The sequence below is a fragment of the Penicillium angulare genome (genome assembly GCF_028827245.1).
Source record: "Penicillium angulare strain IBT 27051 chromosome Unknown utg000001l_segment0_segment0, whole genome shotgun sequence".
NCBI lineage: Eukaryota > Fungi > Ascomycota > Eurotiomycetes > Eurotiales > Aspergillaceae > Penicillium > Penicillium angulare.
In genome coordinates, this window is record NW_026623160.1 from 2463774 (window position 1) to 2479564 (window position 15791).

The 15791-nt window shown below is 47.5% G+C and overlaps 4 protein-coding genes across 4 annotated transcripts; 2 read left to right on the forward strand and 2 right to left on the reverse strand.

Annotated features, from left to right (window-relative positions):
* Positions 1 to 220: 220 nt before the first annotated feature.
* On the forward strand, positions 221 to 8285 carry N7478_000866 (Fum1p; the record flags this gene model as incomplete). Its single annotated transcript, XM_056917081.1, has 13 exons — positions 221 to 858; positions 913 to 1426; positions 1486 to 2164; positions 2218 to 2667; positions 2731 to 4892; positions 4947 to 5043; positions 5096 to 5121; positions 5167 to 5355; positions 5401 to 6033; positions 6091 to 6375; positions 6427 to 6501; positions 6559 to 7377; positions 7440 to 8285. The coding sequence occupies 13 exons, from the start codon at positions 221 to 223 to the stop codon at positions 8283 to 8285; spliced, it is 7413 nt and encodes a 2470-aa protein (XP_056784961.1).
* A 223-nt stretch (positions 8286 to 8508) lies between these two features.
* Positions 8509 to 9729, reverse strand: N7478_000867 (male sterility protein-domain-containing protein; the record flags this gene model as incomplete). Its single annotated transcript, XM_056917082.1, has 1 exon — positions 8509 to 9729. One exon carries the CDS (start codon positions 9727 to 9729, stop codon positions 8509 to 8511), a length of 1221 nt encoding a protein of 406 aa, XP_056784962.1.
* A 1182-nt stretch (positions 9730 to 10911) lies between these two features.
* Positions 10912 to 14984, reverse strand: N7478_000868 (uncharacterized protein; the record flags this gene model as incomplete). Its single annotated transcript, XM_056917083.1, has 4 exons — positions 10912 to 13174; positions 13226 to 14293; positions 14349 to 14467; positions 14529 to 14984. The coding sequence occupies 4 exons, from the start codon at positions 14982 to 14984 to the stop codon at positions 10912 to 10914; spliced, it is 3906 nt and encodes a 1301-aa protein (XP_056784963.1).
* A 51-nt stretch (positions 14985 to 15035) lies between these two features.
* Positions 15036 to 15297, forward strand: N7478_000869 (uncharacterized protein; the record flags this gene model as incomplete). The annotated part of the gene is made up of 2 exons (XM_056917084.1): positions 15036 to 15112; positions 15138 to 15297. The coding sequence occupies 2 exons, from the start codon at positions 15036 to 15038 to the stop codon at positions 15295 to 15297; spliced, it is 237 nt and encodes a 78-aa protein (XP_056784964.1).
* Between the last annotated feature and the right edge of the window lie 494 nt (positions 15298 to 15791).

Sequence of the window (15791 nt, forward strand, 5' to 3'; positions counted from 1 at the left end):
TTTCAGTGTACTCATCTCACCCCCTTGCATGAATCTTCATCAACAGCATCGTTTCCTCCTTTTCCTTGCATGGTGGGGCTCTTCATCTGCTGGCTTGCACTCTTTCTGCAAAGGTTCTCAATTTTCATTTGAGTTTTGTTCTAATTCAATGGGCATTACATCTAACGAGGTATTTCAGCTCTCAATCAGCCACATATCCTGAAAAGAAAAATAAGCGGCAATGTCTTCTCAAGTACGACTGCCTAACAGAGGTGATGCTCTACACCAAATTGTGGAAGAGGCTAGAGGAAAGGAGCCATTCAAGCACAATAAACTTTGCAAAGACCATGTGTCGACTGAAGCAGCAGATGCCACGCCCGAACAGAGCCACTGCTCGCCAATAGCTATTGTGGGTATGGCTTTGAGACTTCCCGGAGGAGTAACCTCACCCGATGAATTCTGGGATTTCTTGATTGAGAAAAAAGATGGATTGTGCGAAGTTCCTGGGAATCGGTACAATGTCGATTCATTTTATAGTGACTCGAGGCCTCATTCGGTGAAAACCAAAAAAGGATATTTTCTTCAACATGATCCTGCCAATTTCGATGCGGAGTTCTTCTCGATCAAGCCCTACGAGGCCGCACGCATGGATCCACAGCAGCGGCAACTATTGGAAGTTGTCTGGGAGTGCCTTGAGAGCGCCGGAGAGACCAATTGGCGAGGCAAGGATATTGGGTGCTTTGTTGGTGTATATGGGGAGGATTGGCTGGAATTGGCCAGCAAAGACTTTGAAAACACGGATAGGTACCACGTTTTGGGAACTGGCCAGTTCGCACTGTCTAACCGAGTGTCTTACGAATATGATTTCCAAGGGCCTAGGTAAGATGATCCGATTGTTTTAGAAATAGATGGATTCGGCTAATGGATCTATAGCATGACATTACAGACTGGTTGCTCGTCTTCTCTAGTTGGCCTTCATGAGGCTTGTCAGGCGCTTTATTCAAGAGAGTGCTCTTCAGCCATTGTAGCGGGCACCAATTTGATATTTGCTCCGACAATGACGACAACAATGTCTGATAATATGGTTCTTTCGCCAAGTGGGGTTTGTAGGACTTTTGATGAGAAAGCCGATGGATATGGCAGGGGTGAAGCTATCAACGCAGTTTACATCAAGCGTCTTAGTGATGCTGTGCGTGATGGGGACCATGTTAGGGCAATTATCCGAGCCACATCAACCAATTGCGATGGTAGGACGCCTAGTATCACTACCCCGGGATCTCTCACACAGGAGCGTCTTATCAAAAAGACGTACGCGAAGGCAGGGATTGAAAATATTACCGAGACAGGCTTTTTCGAATGCCATGGAACGGGAACTACAATTGGTGATACGGCAGAAGTATCCGTTGTCGCTAAGCTATTTCAAAATAATGGAACAGTGATCGGCTCTGTGAGTTGATAGGGGACCTTTGAATCCATGCTACCGGTTGGAAAAGCTAATGAAGCCAGGTGAAACCAAACGTCGGCCATTCTGAGGGAGCATCTGGCATAACTAGCTTAATAAAAGCAGTTATCTCCCTGGAGCATTCTTTGATCCCTCCAAATATCTACTTCGATACTCCTAGCCCTTCCATTCCGTTCAAAGAAGCCAATCTTCAGGTGCCTACATCCGTGATGCATTGGCCAACAAACCGCAAGGAGCGTATGAGCGTTAATTGCTTCGGCATTGGCGGTTCCAATGCTCATGCGGTTCTAGAATCCACGACTGAATATTTTGGGAAGACACTGCGAGAAAAGAATAACTTGCCTTGTGATAGCTCGCGGCTTCTGGTCGTATCCGCTAAAGATTCCGAATCGCTACAGCAGCGTATTCTGGGGGTCAGTCGCTATGCCAATGAAAATTCAAATTTGCTTCAAGACCTGGCATACACATTAGGAGTACGGCGTGATCACATGAAATCACGGGCATTCGGTGTGGCACATGCCAATAAGCCGATAGATGCAGCTAGTTTCCAAACTGGAAAAGCCACACCCATGGCTTTAACTTTTGTCTTCACTGGCCAAGGAGCCCAGTGGCCTGGTATGGGAAAGGATCTTATGGAAAATTTCGAAAGCTTCCAAGGAGACATTCAAAGACTAGATGGGGTGATGCAAGAACTTGAAGATCCTCCTGGGTGGTCATTAAAAGGTAAGTGACATCTCTTGTTCCATCGATAGGATAGAAGCTAAAACAGGATTCAGATGAGCTGGTCAGAGAGGGGAGCGAGAGCTGTGTCAACAATTCCGAATATTCTCAACCGCTGTGTACTGCCCTACAGATTGGACTTGTGAACTTGCTACGCCGAATGGGGCTTGAGCCATCATCCGTTGTCGGTCATTCAAGTGGCGAGATCGCGGCGGCGTATGCAGCGGGGGCGATTACTGCAAAATCAGCCATTGCTATCGCATACTATCGAGGCAAAATAGCCAAAACTCAGGAGGGTAGAGGTGCAATGGTTGCGATCGGAATGGGTCGTGCTGATATCTCACCATATTTGCAGGCTGGTATCGTTTTAGCCTGTGAGAATAGTCCTGACAGCGTCACACTGTCAGGAGATGCTGAAGCAATCCGCATGATCACGAAAAAGATAAAAAGCGATTTCCCAGACGTTGCATGTAGAATGCTCAAGGTGAAAATTGCCTACCACTCACGTAAGTTTCATTAATCCTAGTATTCCTTAACCGCGCCCGCTCACTGAGAATAATACTTTCAAGATCATATGCTTGACGCAGGCCTTGAATATGAGCCCAAAATTTCGGCCTACGTGAAATCTTCGGAAAGCATGCTACCATTGTTCTCTACTGTGACCTCTCGCATTATCACAAATCCTCAAGATCTGGACGCAGCATACTGGCGGCGTAATTTAGAGTCACCCGTTCTGTTTGCTGACGCTGTCCGGGGAATTCTTGATATTTCGGAGATTGCAAACCAGTTCCTAGAGATTGGACCACACTCTACTCTTGCAGGACCCCTCAGGCAGATATTCAAGTCTGTCCGTCCTAAGATAGATCCGGCTTACATTCCGACATTGACACGGTATGCCGATGACTCTCGATCTCAGCTACTTCACACCCTAGGTTGCGTGTTTGCAAATGGTGGTAACATCAATTTTCCTGAGGCAAATGGCAATGGAATACTACTTACAGATTTGCCTTCTTACCCCTGGCAGCATAAAGTTCGGCATTGGCACGAAAGTCGGCTAGCAACCCAATGGAGGTATCAAAACTCGCCTCATCACGAGATTCTTGGAGTCCGAGTGGCCGAGTCGTCTGATCTAGAGCCAGCCTGGAGAAATCTTCTTCGATTAGAAGATGTTCCATGGATATGGGATCATGTCCTACAAAGCAATATCGTCTTCCCTGCTGCCGGGTATGTTGCCATGGCAGGTGAAGCTATTCGACAGCTGAATCCCGAGGTGGAGGATTATTCCGTAAAGAACCTGGCATTGAAATCACCTCTTCTGCTAAAAGACGAGGTGGTGTCCGAGATAATAACTCAACTCAGGCCAATTAGCTATAATGATTCGGTCGACTCTGAATGGTATGCTTTCAGTATCATTGCCTACGATGGCACGGGTTGGACAAAACACTGTCAAGGGCAAGTACGGTCTCGTTATGATCACGCGCCGTCTGTAAAAGAAATCAAGCGCAATATCCGCCCAGTTGACTCAAATCAATGGTATCGAGCTCTAGACAAACAAGGTCTCAGTTACGGGGCGAGGTTTCGAGGCCTAAAGGATATCTTCGTCGATCCAGTTAAGCCTCGAGCCGATGCTACGACAACGAGTAATTCAGATCTCTGCTCAAGTCGGTACACGCTTCATCCTACCGTTATCGATCAATGTCTGCAACTTCTGAGTGTTGCATTGACAAACGGAATTGCACGTCGCATTGATAGTCTCGCTATTCCAGCTGCCATCGGCCATCTTTATGTCCGAGGTCAAGCTTCGGAAATGAAGCTAGATGCCAGCCTTGCGAAAAACAACATCGGCAATTTGCTTGGTAACGCTAATTTGATCTCTGATGGTCTCCAACTTTTATCGCTTCGCAATGCTGCCTTTTTCAGCGTACAAGACCACTCATTGAATCAGTCGCGTATCCCACTCACTGCCGAGATCAGATGGTCACCGGCCATTGACCTAATGCCACCCAATTCATGGCTTTCTCCACCCAAACCACCAGGGAGAGAATATGAAGCATGGAAAGACTTCGGGAGATTGGGATACTTGTATTTGCTTGAGACCGCTGACAAGCTTGCTGACATCACTCCTACTGAAACTCATATGACCCGATACAAAGCCTGGATCAATGCAGAGGCCTCCAAACTGCGGTCAGGACATGAACTGCTATATCCAGAAATCAAAGACTGGGTCAAAATGAGTTCAGGAGATAGACAGTGCATTATAAAGGATCTTGTGTCACGATACAAAGACAATGAAGTTTACTGGAGTGTGGCAGAATGTACGGGAGAAGTCTACAAGAGCTGTGTTGATTTTGCAACAGGCACGCGGGTGCCTCTGGATGCTCTCATGGAAGAAGACAAGCTGGCAAAGTATTATGAGGTACCTGCTCACGTTGATTCCTGGCACCATACTTTTCAACTCCTTGGTCACGCCAATCCCGGAATGCGGGTCTTGGAAATCGGCGCCGGGACAGGAAGTGGGACAATGAAAGCTCTCAAGGGCCTTAAAAGCTCACAGGGTGACTGTCTCTACGCCAAATATGTCTTTACCGACTTGTCCCCTGGGTTCACGATGGCGGCTCAGGATAAGTTTGTTGGTCATCAAAGTCTTGAATTTAAGGTACTCGACATCTCACGAGATCCTGAAGAGCAGGGATTTGAGCCCCACTCATTTGATCTAGTTTTCGCTTCAAATGTGAGCTTTCCTGTGACTGAGCCCTTGCCACGTCACCACTAATGTCAAGGGCAGGTTTTGCATGCTACGCCACACCTGGAAACCACGTTGCGACATGTTCACAAGCTCATGTCTCCCAATGGCAAATTGATGCTACATGAACTCCATCCATGTAAAACCCCGAATAGCTTCGTTGAGAAAAGCTTTGGGCTAACAAAAATTAGATACTCGGACAACAGATTTCATCATGGTATTTTCTTCCCCTTCAGCTTGGTTTGGCTCTAGACTTACACAGATAAAGGGTGTTCTTCCTGGATGGTGGATAGGTGAGAACGATGATAGAGCAGACAGACCGTACGTTTCACCGGAAAGATGGGACTATGAGCTACGTGCGACTGGATTTACAGGAAGTGAATCATATGCTTATGACCATGAACCCCCTTTTCAACATACTTTCACCATGATATCTAGAATACTCCCTCAGGTCAGTAAAGGAAGAAAGGTTCATCTAGTGACAACTGACATGCAGGATCCTTGGGCCTGTCAAGTTGCTTCTAGCTTCCGTGAACGAAGCTATTCCGTGGAATGGGGCACTCTAGAAGGCAAGCCACCAGCTGATCAAGATATTATCTTCCTTATGGACATTCAAGAACCCTTCATGTATGAGATGCACCAAGAGAAATTTCTGCGTCTCCAAGCCTACATGTCAGAAGTGAAACAACGAATCATTTGGGTGACTAAATCCTGTCAGCTAAGCTGTGAAGATCCACGATATGGGCTCGTTTTTGGCTTTGCTCGAACGCTTAGACATGAGATGGGCTTAGACATTTCAATATTCGAGTCTGACATATTCGACACCACTGCAGCACGCTCGTTGTGCCAGGTTCACGACATTATAGAAGTGTCTCGAGAGATAGGGAACCCGAATCTCGAGTATGAGTTCTCATGTCAACGAGGATCTGTTCATATTGGGCGCTGTTATTGGGATTCTTTGGCCGACAATGAAGCTCCATCCGTTGAGGTGACCGAAAAGAGCTTGGCAAGGCTAAGTCTCGAAACATATGCTCTTCTTGATACTCTCCACTGGGTTGAGACTGCAGAAAAAGAGTTAAGAGATGACCAAGTTGAGGTCGAAATTAAATATATAGGGCTCAATTTTCGGGTATTTCCAGTCTTCATTTCTATACTAAAACGTTGAGCTGCACTAATAATTTCATAGGATATCATGATTTCCATGGGACTTGTGGGGGATAAAGACGAGCTTGGTTTTGAAGGCAGCGGTGTGGTCCGTCGAATAGGAGCTGACGTTTTGGATGGCCTTTCCATTGGAGATCATGTAGCTTTGATCAGCCCCGGGCTATTCCAATCAAGGGTTATCGTATCCCCACAGCAATGCTTCAAAGCTCCCACTGGTATTTCTCTCGATGAGGTAGCAACCATGCCGACAGTATACGCAACTGCCATGTACTCCTTGATTGAACTAGGGTCAATTAAAAAGGGACAGGTACGATTACCATCATATTTCTGCCATTGACTGAGCTAACTAATGAAATAGACTGTGTTAATACACTCGGCCTGTGGTGGCGTGGGGCTGGCATCCATTCAGATCTGTCAACATATTGGCGCAGAGGTGAGTTTCAGCACACAGAAAAGTATGTGATGAGCAGATAGTGCTAACTTGGATCAGATTTTTGCCACGGTAGGCAACGAAGACAAAGTTCAATATCTGATGGACCAGTTTGGCATACGTCGGAATCGCATCTTTAATTCTCGCAGTAGCGCATTTTTGCCAGACATTATGCGTGAGACTAAAGGACGGGGGGTTGATCTCGTTCTAAATTCATTGGCTGGAGAACTCTTACATGCTTCATGGGAATGTGTTGCGGCTAGAGGGAAGATGATTGAATTGGGAAAGCGGGATTTCCTTACAAATGGTACACTCAGTATGGTTCCTTTTGCCGGTAATCGATCATTTCATGGGGTGGATCTTTTAAAGTTGGGTGAGGAATGCCCTCAGTTTGTCATGGATCTTGTTGCAAAGTCTGGAAGCTGGTATGAGCAAGGACACGTTAAGCCCATCCAACCGGTAAAGAAATTCCAAGCCAAAGAGGTCCTCGATGCTTTCAGATATATGCAACAAGGCGTTCACATGGGGAAGATCTTGATTGAGATGCCACAAACCTTCGCGGACGTTTTGGTCTCTCGCTCTGAACTTGATCTCTCCTTTTCATCTCAAGCCTCTTACTTACTGGTCGGGGGCCTCGGAGGTTTAGGACGGGCAATATCTACCTGGATGGTAGAGAATGGTGCTCGTTATCTGATCTACCTATCTCGTTCTGCTGGTCATTCAAAGCAAGATCGTGATTTCATGCAAGAGTTGGAAATTCAAGGATGTCACGTCACATGTGTGAGAGGAGATGTCACAAAGTTGCCGGACGTTAAGAGCGCCGTCGCGAAGTGTATCAAGCCGCTGGCGGGTGTTCTCCAAATGTCCATGGCACTTAATGTGAGAAAATATCTTGCAATAATCTTCAAGCCTTCAGCGCTAATTTTAAATAACATTATCAGGATCGCACTTTTGCCAATATGACCTACGATGAATGGACATCCTCCCTTAGTTCTAAGGTCACTGGGACCTGGAACCTCCACCACGCCGTTGAGGGACAGAACCTTGATTTCTTCGTTCTATTCAGCTCGCTTTGTGGAATATTTGGAAACACCGGACAGGCCAACTATTCTTCTGCAAACACATTTCTTGATAGTTTTGCCAATTATCGCCGACAACTGGGTCTCCCGTGTTCAGCTGTTGCACTAGGCCCAGTAGAAGATATTGGTCTTGTCAGTCGGGATCCGAAAGTCTTGCAAACAATCAGAGCAGGATCAGCATATATTATGAGTGAGGGTGAAGTGATGAAGGGGTTACAGGTTGCGATCGCTCAGTGCAAGTCGAAGGATCTCGTTTCGAGTCCGGTCCTCGTTGGAACGGGAATTACAAAACATTCATCAGACGCGACCGTTCGCATCCCATGGGCAAGGGACATCCGATATGCTCTTTATTGCAACATTGAGTCCATCGGAGACACGCATGCTCAAGTGACAAATGACCATCTTAAGGCTCTTCTTGCCAAGGTGGAACAAAACCCTGCTATCTTGGATGAGCCAGAAACAGAGATAACTATCCAGCGGGAGCTCGGGAGGCTAATCACCCAACATATGAATAATATGGAAGATATGGACGATGTGAAAACTGCGCAAATTGCCATCGATTCATTGATGTCCATTGAAATCCGAGGGTGGGCACGTCGCAACCTAGGATTGGAGATTAGTCTGGCCGAAATATCCAAGGCAGGTACTGTTGGAGCACTTGCTACAGTCACAATAAATCATCTGCGTGCTAAGTATGGTGAGAATTGAGAGCTTGAGCATTCCCTAAATTGTCAAACCTTGGAACTTGAATTGGAGTAGAGTTGGCGCCGAAGATAGAGAAGCCGTGCGCGAGGGACTACAACGCTCAGATATACAAGTATCGTCCCCTGTATCCGTGCAACAGGCTAGTAATAAATATTTAGACTTCAATTTTGAGTGAGAAATCTAACTAGAATCCGAAATTTTTTGCTTTCAATGTTATCTATTTGAACTAGATTCCAGATGCCTTCAAATTATTGACCCATGATTCCATATCTCGTGCGCGCCGCTCAATCCGCCGGCGAGAAAAAGCCTCGAAATCATGCTCGGCTATGGACAGTCCGATGGGTCCCTCCGTCACTTTCAGGTCCATGGACCGTGAACAGTCAATCAGCCAATCCTTATTAATACGTTGGAGCATATCCGTTGCTTGGCTGGCAAAGTTGAGGTTTCTCTCAAAGCGCGCTTTGGCCACTTTCTGCACAAGCGATCTCGGCGCATACCGCTGGACATGCTTTATATATTTGCCAAATGTAACAGGAATGTACAATTGTGAACCGGCGTGCACAATTCCAGCTGTGCCTGCAGCAAGATGGAGGAGGCATGTATTGGCCACAATATCGACCGGGATCTCGTCAATAACGACTTCCTGGGGAAATTCTTTGAGGTCGTCGAACTCTCTGAACTCCCCTCCTTCCAAAAGCACCTGGAAAAACGTGTGTAGAGGAATGGCACCCTCGGGGCCGTATAGCGGGTACGGATCTCGAATAGCAGGGCCAATACTTGAAGGGCGGATTATGAGAACCGGAAAATTGGTATTGAGCTCTAACAAAAGCTTCTCGGCCAGATATTTAGCTTGCGCATAGGGTGCCATAAAACGCTCAGTGTATGGTGAATGTCCCGTCGCTAGAATATCTGCTAGTTGCGTCTGAGGGGGTTCTTCATCGGGTACAATCGTTTTGACATCCTCAAACACAGAGCCACCAGACAAGAAGCTCTGGCTTGAGATGCTGGATATTTGCAAAAGTACTTTGATTTTCTGGAAGGAAAGTAGCAATTGGGCCAGCATAACGACTGGCAAACAATTACAACGGATAGTCACTGGAAGCTCCTGAAAGAGGGAAAAGTCGGCAGCTGCATGGATTGTGACAGTTACTTCATTCTGCAATGTCTCCAGTTCGTGCGGAGCTAATCCAAAGTTTTCTTGGGTAATGTTGCCGCTGAAGCAATGAACCTTTCCTGTATCCAGGATCTCATCTGTCTGCTCGGGCATCGATGATTCCCATTTCTCTATTGCCTGGCGCATTGAGCCACGACAGAGAATATATATCTTTTTGGTTGGCAATTGGACTGCCAGCTTGTAAAGCAAACATCCTCCAAGACTCCCTGTCGCGCCAGTTAGAAAGACCACTTGGTCCTGGTACCAGTCGACAGGGTCTGTTGAAGAATCCATGATAGAATGTAGGGAAACTTATCGATTGAGTATTCGAAGAGAATACATAGCAGGGAGCTGAAAGACTGCTGATTCATAAAAATAGCTCAGTGCTTGTGTTGACGTAAGGGGTTAGGAAAATAACTTCGTGCCCCTTCCGTTCTACTGGAGTGTTATCCCAAGGTGTAAGCTCATCAGCCACAACTTACAAAAAGAATTGCGAGGGCCTTTCAAGTAGGTTTCACGTAAGCCCAGGCATTGAACGGCCTCTGTATTATTTTCCTCGAGCTTGAGGTTACTGCATGTGAATTACATTGTTCTGCCATGTCGGTCAATAATGTAGGATCAGCGCTCACCTAAGGTGTTGAATCGCCTCTGCGATACATCACACAGACCTTTTCGACCACGTATAAGGATTAACACAAGCCCATTTATGGTGAACGGAGCCAACGTACACCAGAGCTACCTACAGGTTACCTACAGGTTACAACAAACCTGTCGCTTCAAAAATCGGCATGGTGGACTCAACGGCTAAAAAGACAACCGATGAAAGTTTAACCCCTTCTTCCACTTGGAGTGAAGAACTCCAGTGGTACCGGGATTATTTTCACTTGGTTCACTTTTTCTTTCTTGTGTTTTCTCTGTTCCCACTCTCTATAGTGGTCCAGCATGTTCCTCTGACTTTCAACACCTTTATCATGTCCTCCATTCTTCTTATCGTGCCTGCCTTGAGTATTACTGCTGGTACTTATTATTTAACAACCCTGACAGAAAGAAAGAGACACAACTAACAATCTCTAGGCTATCATAGGCTTTGGGCACACAAATCATATCATGCTTGCACTTCTCTTAGAGTTTTGCTCGCTATAATTGGAGCTAGTATGTGGCAGTGGTCTATTAAGTGGTGGGTGCACACATCTAAGGCACCAACCCAACCACCCGACGAGCCATCTACTCCATCCTAATTTCCGGGTCTCTTAATTTTCTATTGTATCTATAAAGAAGCCAGGAAGGAAGAGTTCAAAGTTTAAAAGCGGGTCTTTCTCATTAGAAAACTTTTTATTATGTCCAATATTCCAGTAAAGGTTTCCAACCAGCATGCACCAGTAAATACAAAATCGCCCGAATAAAAGGATATGAAGCAATGAATAAGTATCTGCAAGAAACTGCCAAGAGGCATGTCAAGAGTAGCATGTTGTCCCCTTATTGAGACCGCCGAGCCATGAAATATGTGAGCAGATTAAGAGAGCCCTCGCCAGCCTGAGGCGTAATCTTTTGAACTCGGTCGAGACCAAATTTGAGGTTCAGCAGCGTAGCCAGCTCCGTGGCTTGTTTACGCACACCGGGTCGGGAATGGCTGAGTTGTCGGCTAACAACAGTTCCAACTTGAGCGAGGTCCTCATCTGAGATGTCCATCTGGCTTTCCGAAAGGGATTGGTTGATAGTGGAGAGGCCTAGAATGATTGATCGATATGACTCATCGCTTTGAGCGTCATTCTCAAATTTCAATCCTTCAAGGACACCATGAATGCAGATAGGGACAGGGACCAGACACGCTAGCTGTTCTGCAACCTCCTCCAGACAAGTCACGAAATGGGAGTTTGATTCGTAGTGTCGACGAGCTCGAACGATCGCCGCGATGACGGGGATATCATATCGATGGAAGAGCTCACTAGTCCGGAGAAGCATGGATCTAATAGTAGCAAGAATTTGTGTCTTCACATCATGATCTTTGCGACTGGTAGGTGCCGACTCTAGCTCGCCGAGTAGAGCATCAAATACCGCATAGTAATCTTGTTCGCGAGATACAATTTCCTCTCCGTGGTACTGTATGAGTCCCTGTAGCTTGCGGTAGCCGGAAATATCCATGGTCTTAGTTTCAATGCGAGTAAGAGCTTTGGGAAGCATTTCACGTGCGTTAGCGGGGTCTTTCGACCGGGGGCTAGGGCTGCGGTGGCGCTCTGCCCATTTACGGCTTCGGCGAAGAGACTCGTCCACTGATGACTGGGATGTCGGCTCAGAAGAGCGGTTTCTCACATCAACAGGCCGCATCGTTGACTCATTTAATGGGACTTCCTCTAGGGCACCGGGCTTTGCGGCCGATCGTGGGGTCGCGGGATATTCTGTGGATTTAGCAACTTGTGCAATCGCGTTCTCATTGCTAGGAGTTTCTTCAGGGACACTGGTGGGAGTCTCCTGCCTCAAAATAGAGTCTCTACCAAAAATGTTCTCGGATGGTGTCGCTGGAGCTCGGTTCCTCGAGGGCGAAGGGCTACCTCGCAATGGAGTCCTTCGAACCGGAGATGGAAACTGAGGTTCATTAGAACCGTCATTGGATAGACTCTGGTATTGAGCCATTTCAGGGGCTGGACTTCTGGCTGGAGTGGTAGACTCCACTGGCGCAGCGACAATTGTATCTTGTGCCAGATCATGTTGAATTGCACGGCGGGGGGATTTTGTTGGCGTGAAATTTTCGACGGGATCAATCTTCGATGTCTGGCTTTCGGCAGCAACAGGAGTAGCTGGGTCCTCGTAAATGACCATTTCCTCCATCTGGGTCTTTGCGGGACTTTCAGGAGAAGGAACTGTGTCTGCGTTGATCCATGGAGATGGAGCGTCAGACCCTGGTGCATCTACTTCCTCATGTGGGGAAGGGATATCCATAGGATCTTCAAGCGACATGGATTCCGGTTCTCTCATAGGCTCTGGGGTAGAGACCCGCTCAGAACTGACTTGTTGGTTTGGGTGAGGTGGACGCCGTGTCGCAGAAAGCGGAGGGCTTTCCAACACGACAGGAGCTGGTGAGTTCGGTTCTTCATATGCGCTTCGTGGATCAACCGGCCGTGGGGCTTGGTTTACTATGCTGTCGTTAGAATCACTACGTGCGCGACTTGCTGCTGCTGCTGATAGATCGCCGTGGGATTTGGACTTGGAGAGGTCAAGCTTCTTGGGCTTGCTTCTAGTAGTACCACCAGCCTGTCCTGACTCATGAGGTCGAAGGCGAGGCGCATTGATAGGCTTTGATGAAGGTGTTGAAGGCTTGGACCTTACTGAGCGCGGTGAACTTGTTCCCTGTCTAGCCGTCTGGGCTCTGGAGTCCGGTCGGTCAGGCCGCCGAGCGTATGGGTCAGCAGTCGCAGGGCGACTCAGTTCTGCTCGGCGAGGCTTCATGGCGGGCCTCATTGGCGCGGAGGACAACGACGAAAGGGGGGCGCCGGTGGGAACGGATCTTACCGCTGGTCTAGATGTGGGCTCTGAGGAATGGCTATCAGTGAATGCCGATTCGACAGACTCCGGGCGAGAAGTCATTTGAGCCTTCTTACGAGCAGCAATGGCTTCCTTCAGAGCAGAACGGCCGCCCACCGCCGGGCCCTTGCTTGATGCGCTTGTCTTTTGTGTACCATTGGGATTTGCCGGGTCTTTCTCCAAAAGACCCCGTGATTTCGCATCAAGGTCTGACAAAATCCTTTCATATAGTTAGTAACCTGCAGTGGAAGAAGAAGAGATTAATACATACACATTCGCTCGATCGGGCCAAACACTAGAGAAAGTCCAAAATGTTCCTCTCATTAGCTCGCGAACTCCGGGGTTTGCATCTCCTAAACCTTTCTTGATAGATTTCTCAATTAGCTCCACGCCACCGCCATGTTCAACAGTGCTTTTGTGGTGAGCTTGTCGACTGATCAAGGTCTTGAGCCATCCAGTTGCAGAAAGACGTAGCTGAACATTTTTGTCCTGAGATGCCCAATGAATGTGCTGTAAGATTCGAATGCTAAAGGTGACATTCGCAATGACCACATCGACGGTGGTATTTCCACTCTGTGCTGCAATCTTCTTCAACGCGGAACATAGTTTGAGCAAGTTCTGCAAGATTATTTCAACCATAGGGTCAATTTTAGGGCCACAGATACGAGCGATATCCTGGATCAGAAGACTCCCGTTGGTGCAAAGAGTAGTCCGCAACGAGTTCACTACCTTGAAAAATCCATCGAGTAGGGTCTTTACAGCCTGAACAAAGGTTTGAGAGAAGTCATGAGGCGCATTTCCCCTTGTGAGCCTTCGAAATAGAATCACGCTCTTCTCTCTTTTCATCCAATTATCCTCTGACTCCTTACCATCGAACCAATGAGCGATATCACGGACAAGATCATCAACATCCCTAGCCGATCCAACTAGGAGTGGTTCTAGCCCGTCATCGTCTGGAGATGAGCTTTGAGGAGCCGGCGGTTCAGCAGGGGTCTTGGGTCTGGGAGGCGCATCGGTGGAAGTCGAAGGGATCGGCCGAGCTTGGCCTCGTGAGGAACCTGGTTGGGCCTTCGAATATTCCGGTTCTGGCAGGTCGTTAGAATGATTGGAGATGGGAGATGGCGAATTTTTGACAAACAGACCATCGTCATGCGGATCTACAGCATGGGACCGTGATGACATCACGGATATGGGTCGATCAGCGCGAGAAATAGGTCGGTTTGAGGTTTCCGACTCGGAAAGACCTATTCCTGACAAAATAGCACTGGCAATGGATTTTCTCACGCCGCGGGTAGACAGCTGCTTCTGTAGATCTGACTTAGCTCTGGAGGGAGCAGTTCTATATAAGGACGTTAATTATGCGTTAGTAGTTTTTTTCAGGCAGGTTTACACACCGGAACAAATCTATCACGACTGCTTTTGCTGTATCTCGAACAGCGCTGTCCGCGTCTTCTAGACATGCCACCAAAGACGGCACATATTGACGGAACAATAGACCATGGTTTTTGGTCATCTATAGAAACAATTAGACAATTATCTTTTTTCCCCGGAAGTAGCACTGGGGAGAAACAGACATTTGAAAGCCAGAGCAAACTCATCTCCTTGGCTCGGGGGTTTTTTCCCACCAAGGCATGTCCCAGAACATAATATTCCACTTCATCGGTCGCCAAGGGCCATATATCGGTGAATATTGATGCTGACTGGGCACGTATGCGTTCTTTGTGATCACCGAGTCGCTCTGTCAGGACGGGGTAGAAGTTGCGTGCCTGGGACACAATCCATTGTTGCTGATCCTGAATTGCAAGTCGCTTCAGGAGATGTCCTAGCGTTGAAAAGGCTCCACTGCATACTGAATAGTGTTGTGAGTTTATCGCGAGGCGGATGGTGTCGAAAATCGTTGTGATAGCACCTTCTGGCACATTTTTTTGTTTGATATCGGACTTGATGCCGTTGAGGTGGGCAACTTTCGCATCGACTGAAAGATTGGGGTTTTTGAAAGCTGCCAGGAGCTCTGCAGCCTTGGCCTCCATTTTGAAAACCGAAAGCGAAAGGGTGTTTTTTTCTCAATCAGGTCATGGGAGATGGCACCGGCGATGGTGCAGAAAGAAGATCGGACGGTTTCGACGAGCTGCGACGAGGGCGAAAATCGAGACACGAGGTTAGTATAGTCTATTGATATCTAGTCAGCGATACAAGTCTCATATAACAACGCGCCCACTTCACGACGTGGCTCCAACCGAATGTGTTTGCGGAGAAGTGACGTCTCAGATCACGACAGCGCCGCAATCACTAAAGAGCTCCAGGCCTCCAAACAGAGAAAAGCGCAAAATCAAGGACACATAGGGGTATAATCAAGTAATCCAGACCACGTACCGAAGCAATCGAGTGTTGGCGCTGGTCAGGGGTGCGGGCGCGAACCGTGGATGGTGGGATGTGTTGACGAGGGAAAGTCCGACAACAAGGGGCGATAAGCGCGGATAAGCGCTAGGGTCTCCACTGATGCGCTCCGAAGGAGAACTCAAGGGGTAAAGATCGGAAAAGGGTTAATGTAAAAAAGTGTTGAGAAAATAGTCAATGATCAATTAGTTTCCTCATTCGCGATACTAAACACGAGGTTCGGAGTTGATGTTGGTTGGGCTGGTCAAGCCCAATATTGTATTGTTTATCTCGTGGTTGCAAAGGGCAACCATCTTCAAAGCGGGTTCAATTGTTGATGCCCCCAGATGGGATACATCATAAGATTGACTTTCGTTAGTCTACTGAGAGCTAAACATTATCCGTTTCCCGTGCCCTACTTTTGAGTACTAGATAGCCCTCCAGTGCTGGAGGCATCCTAC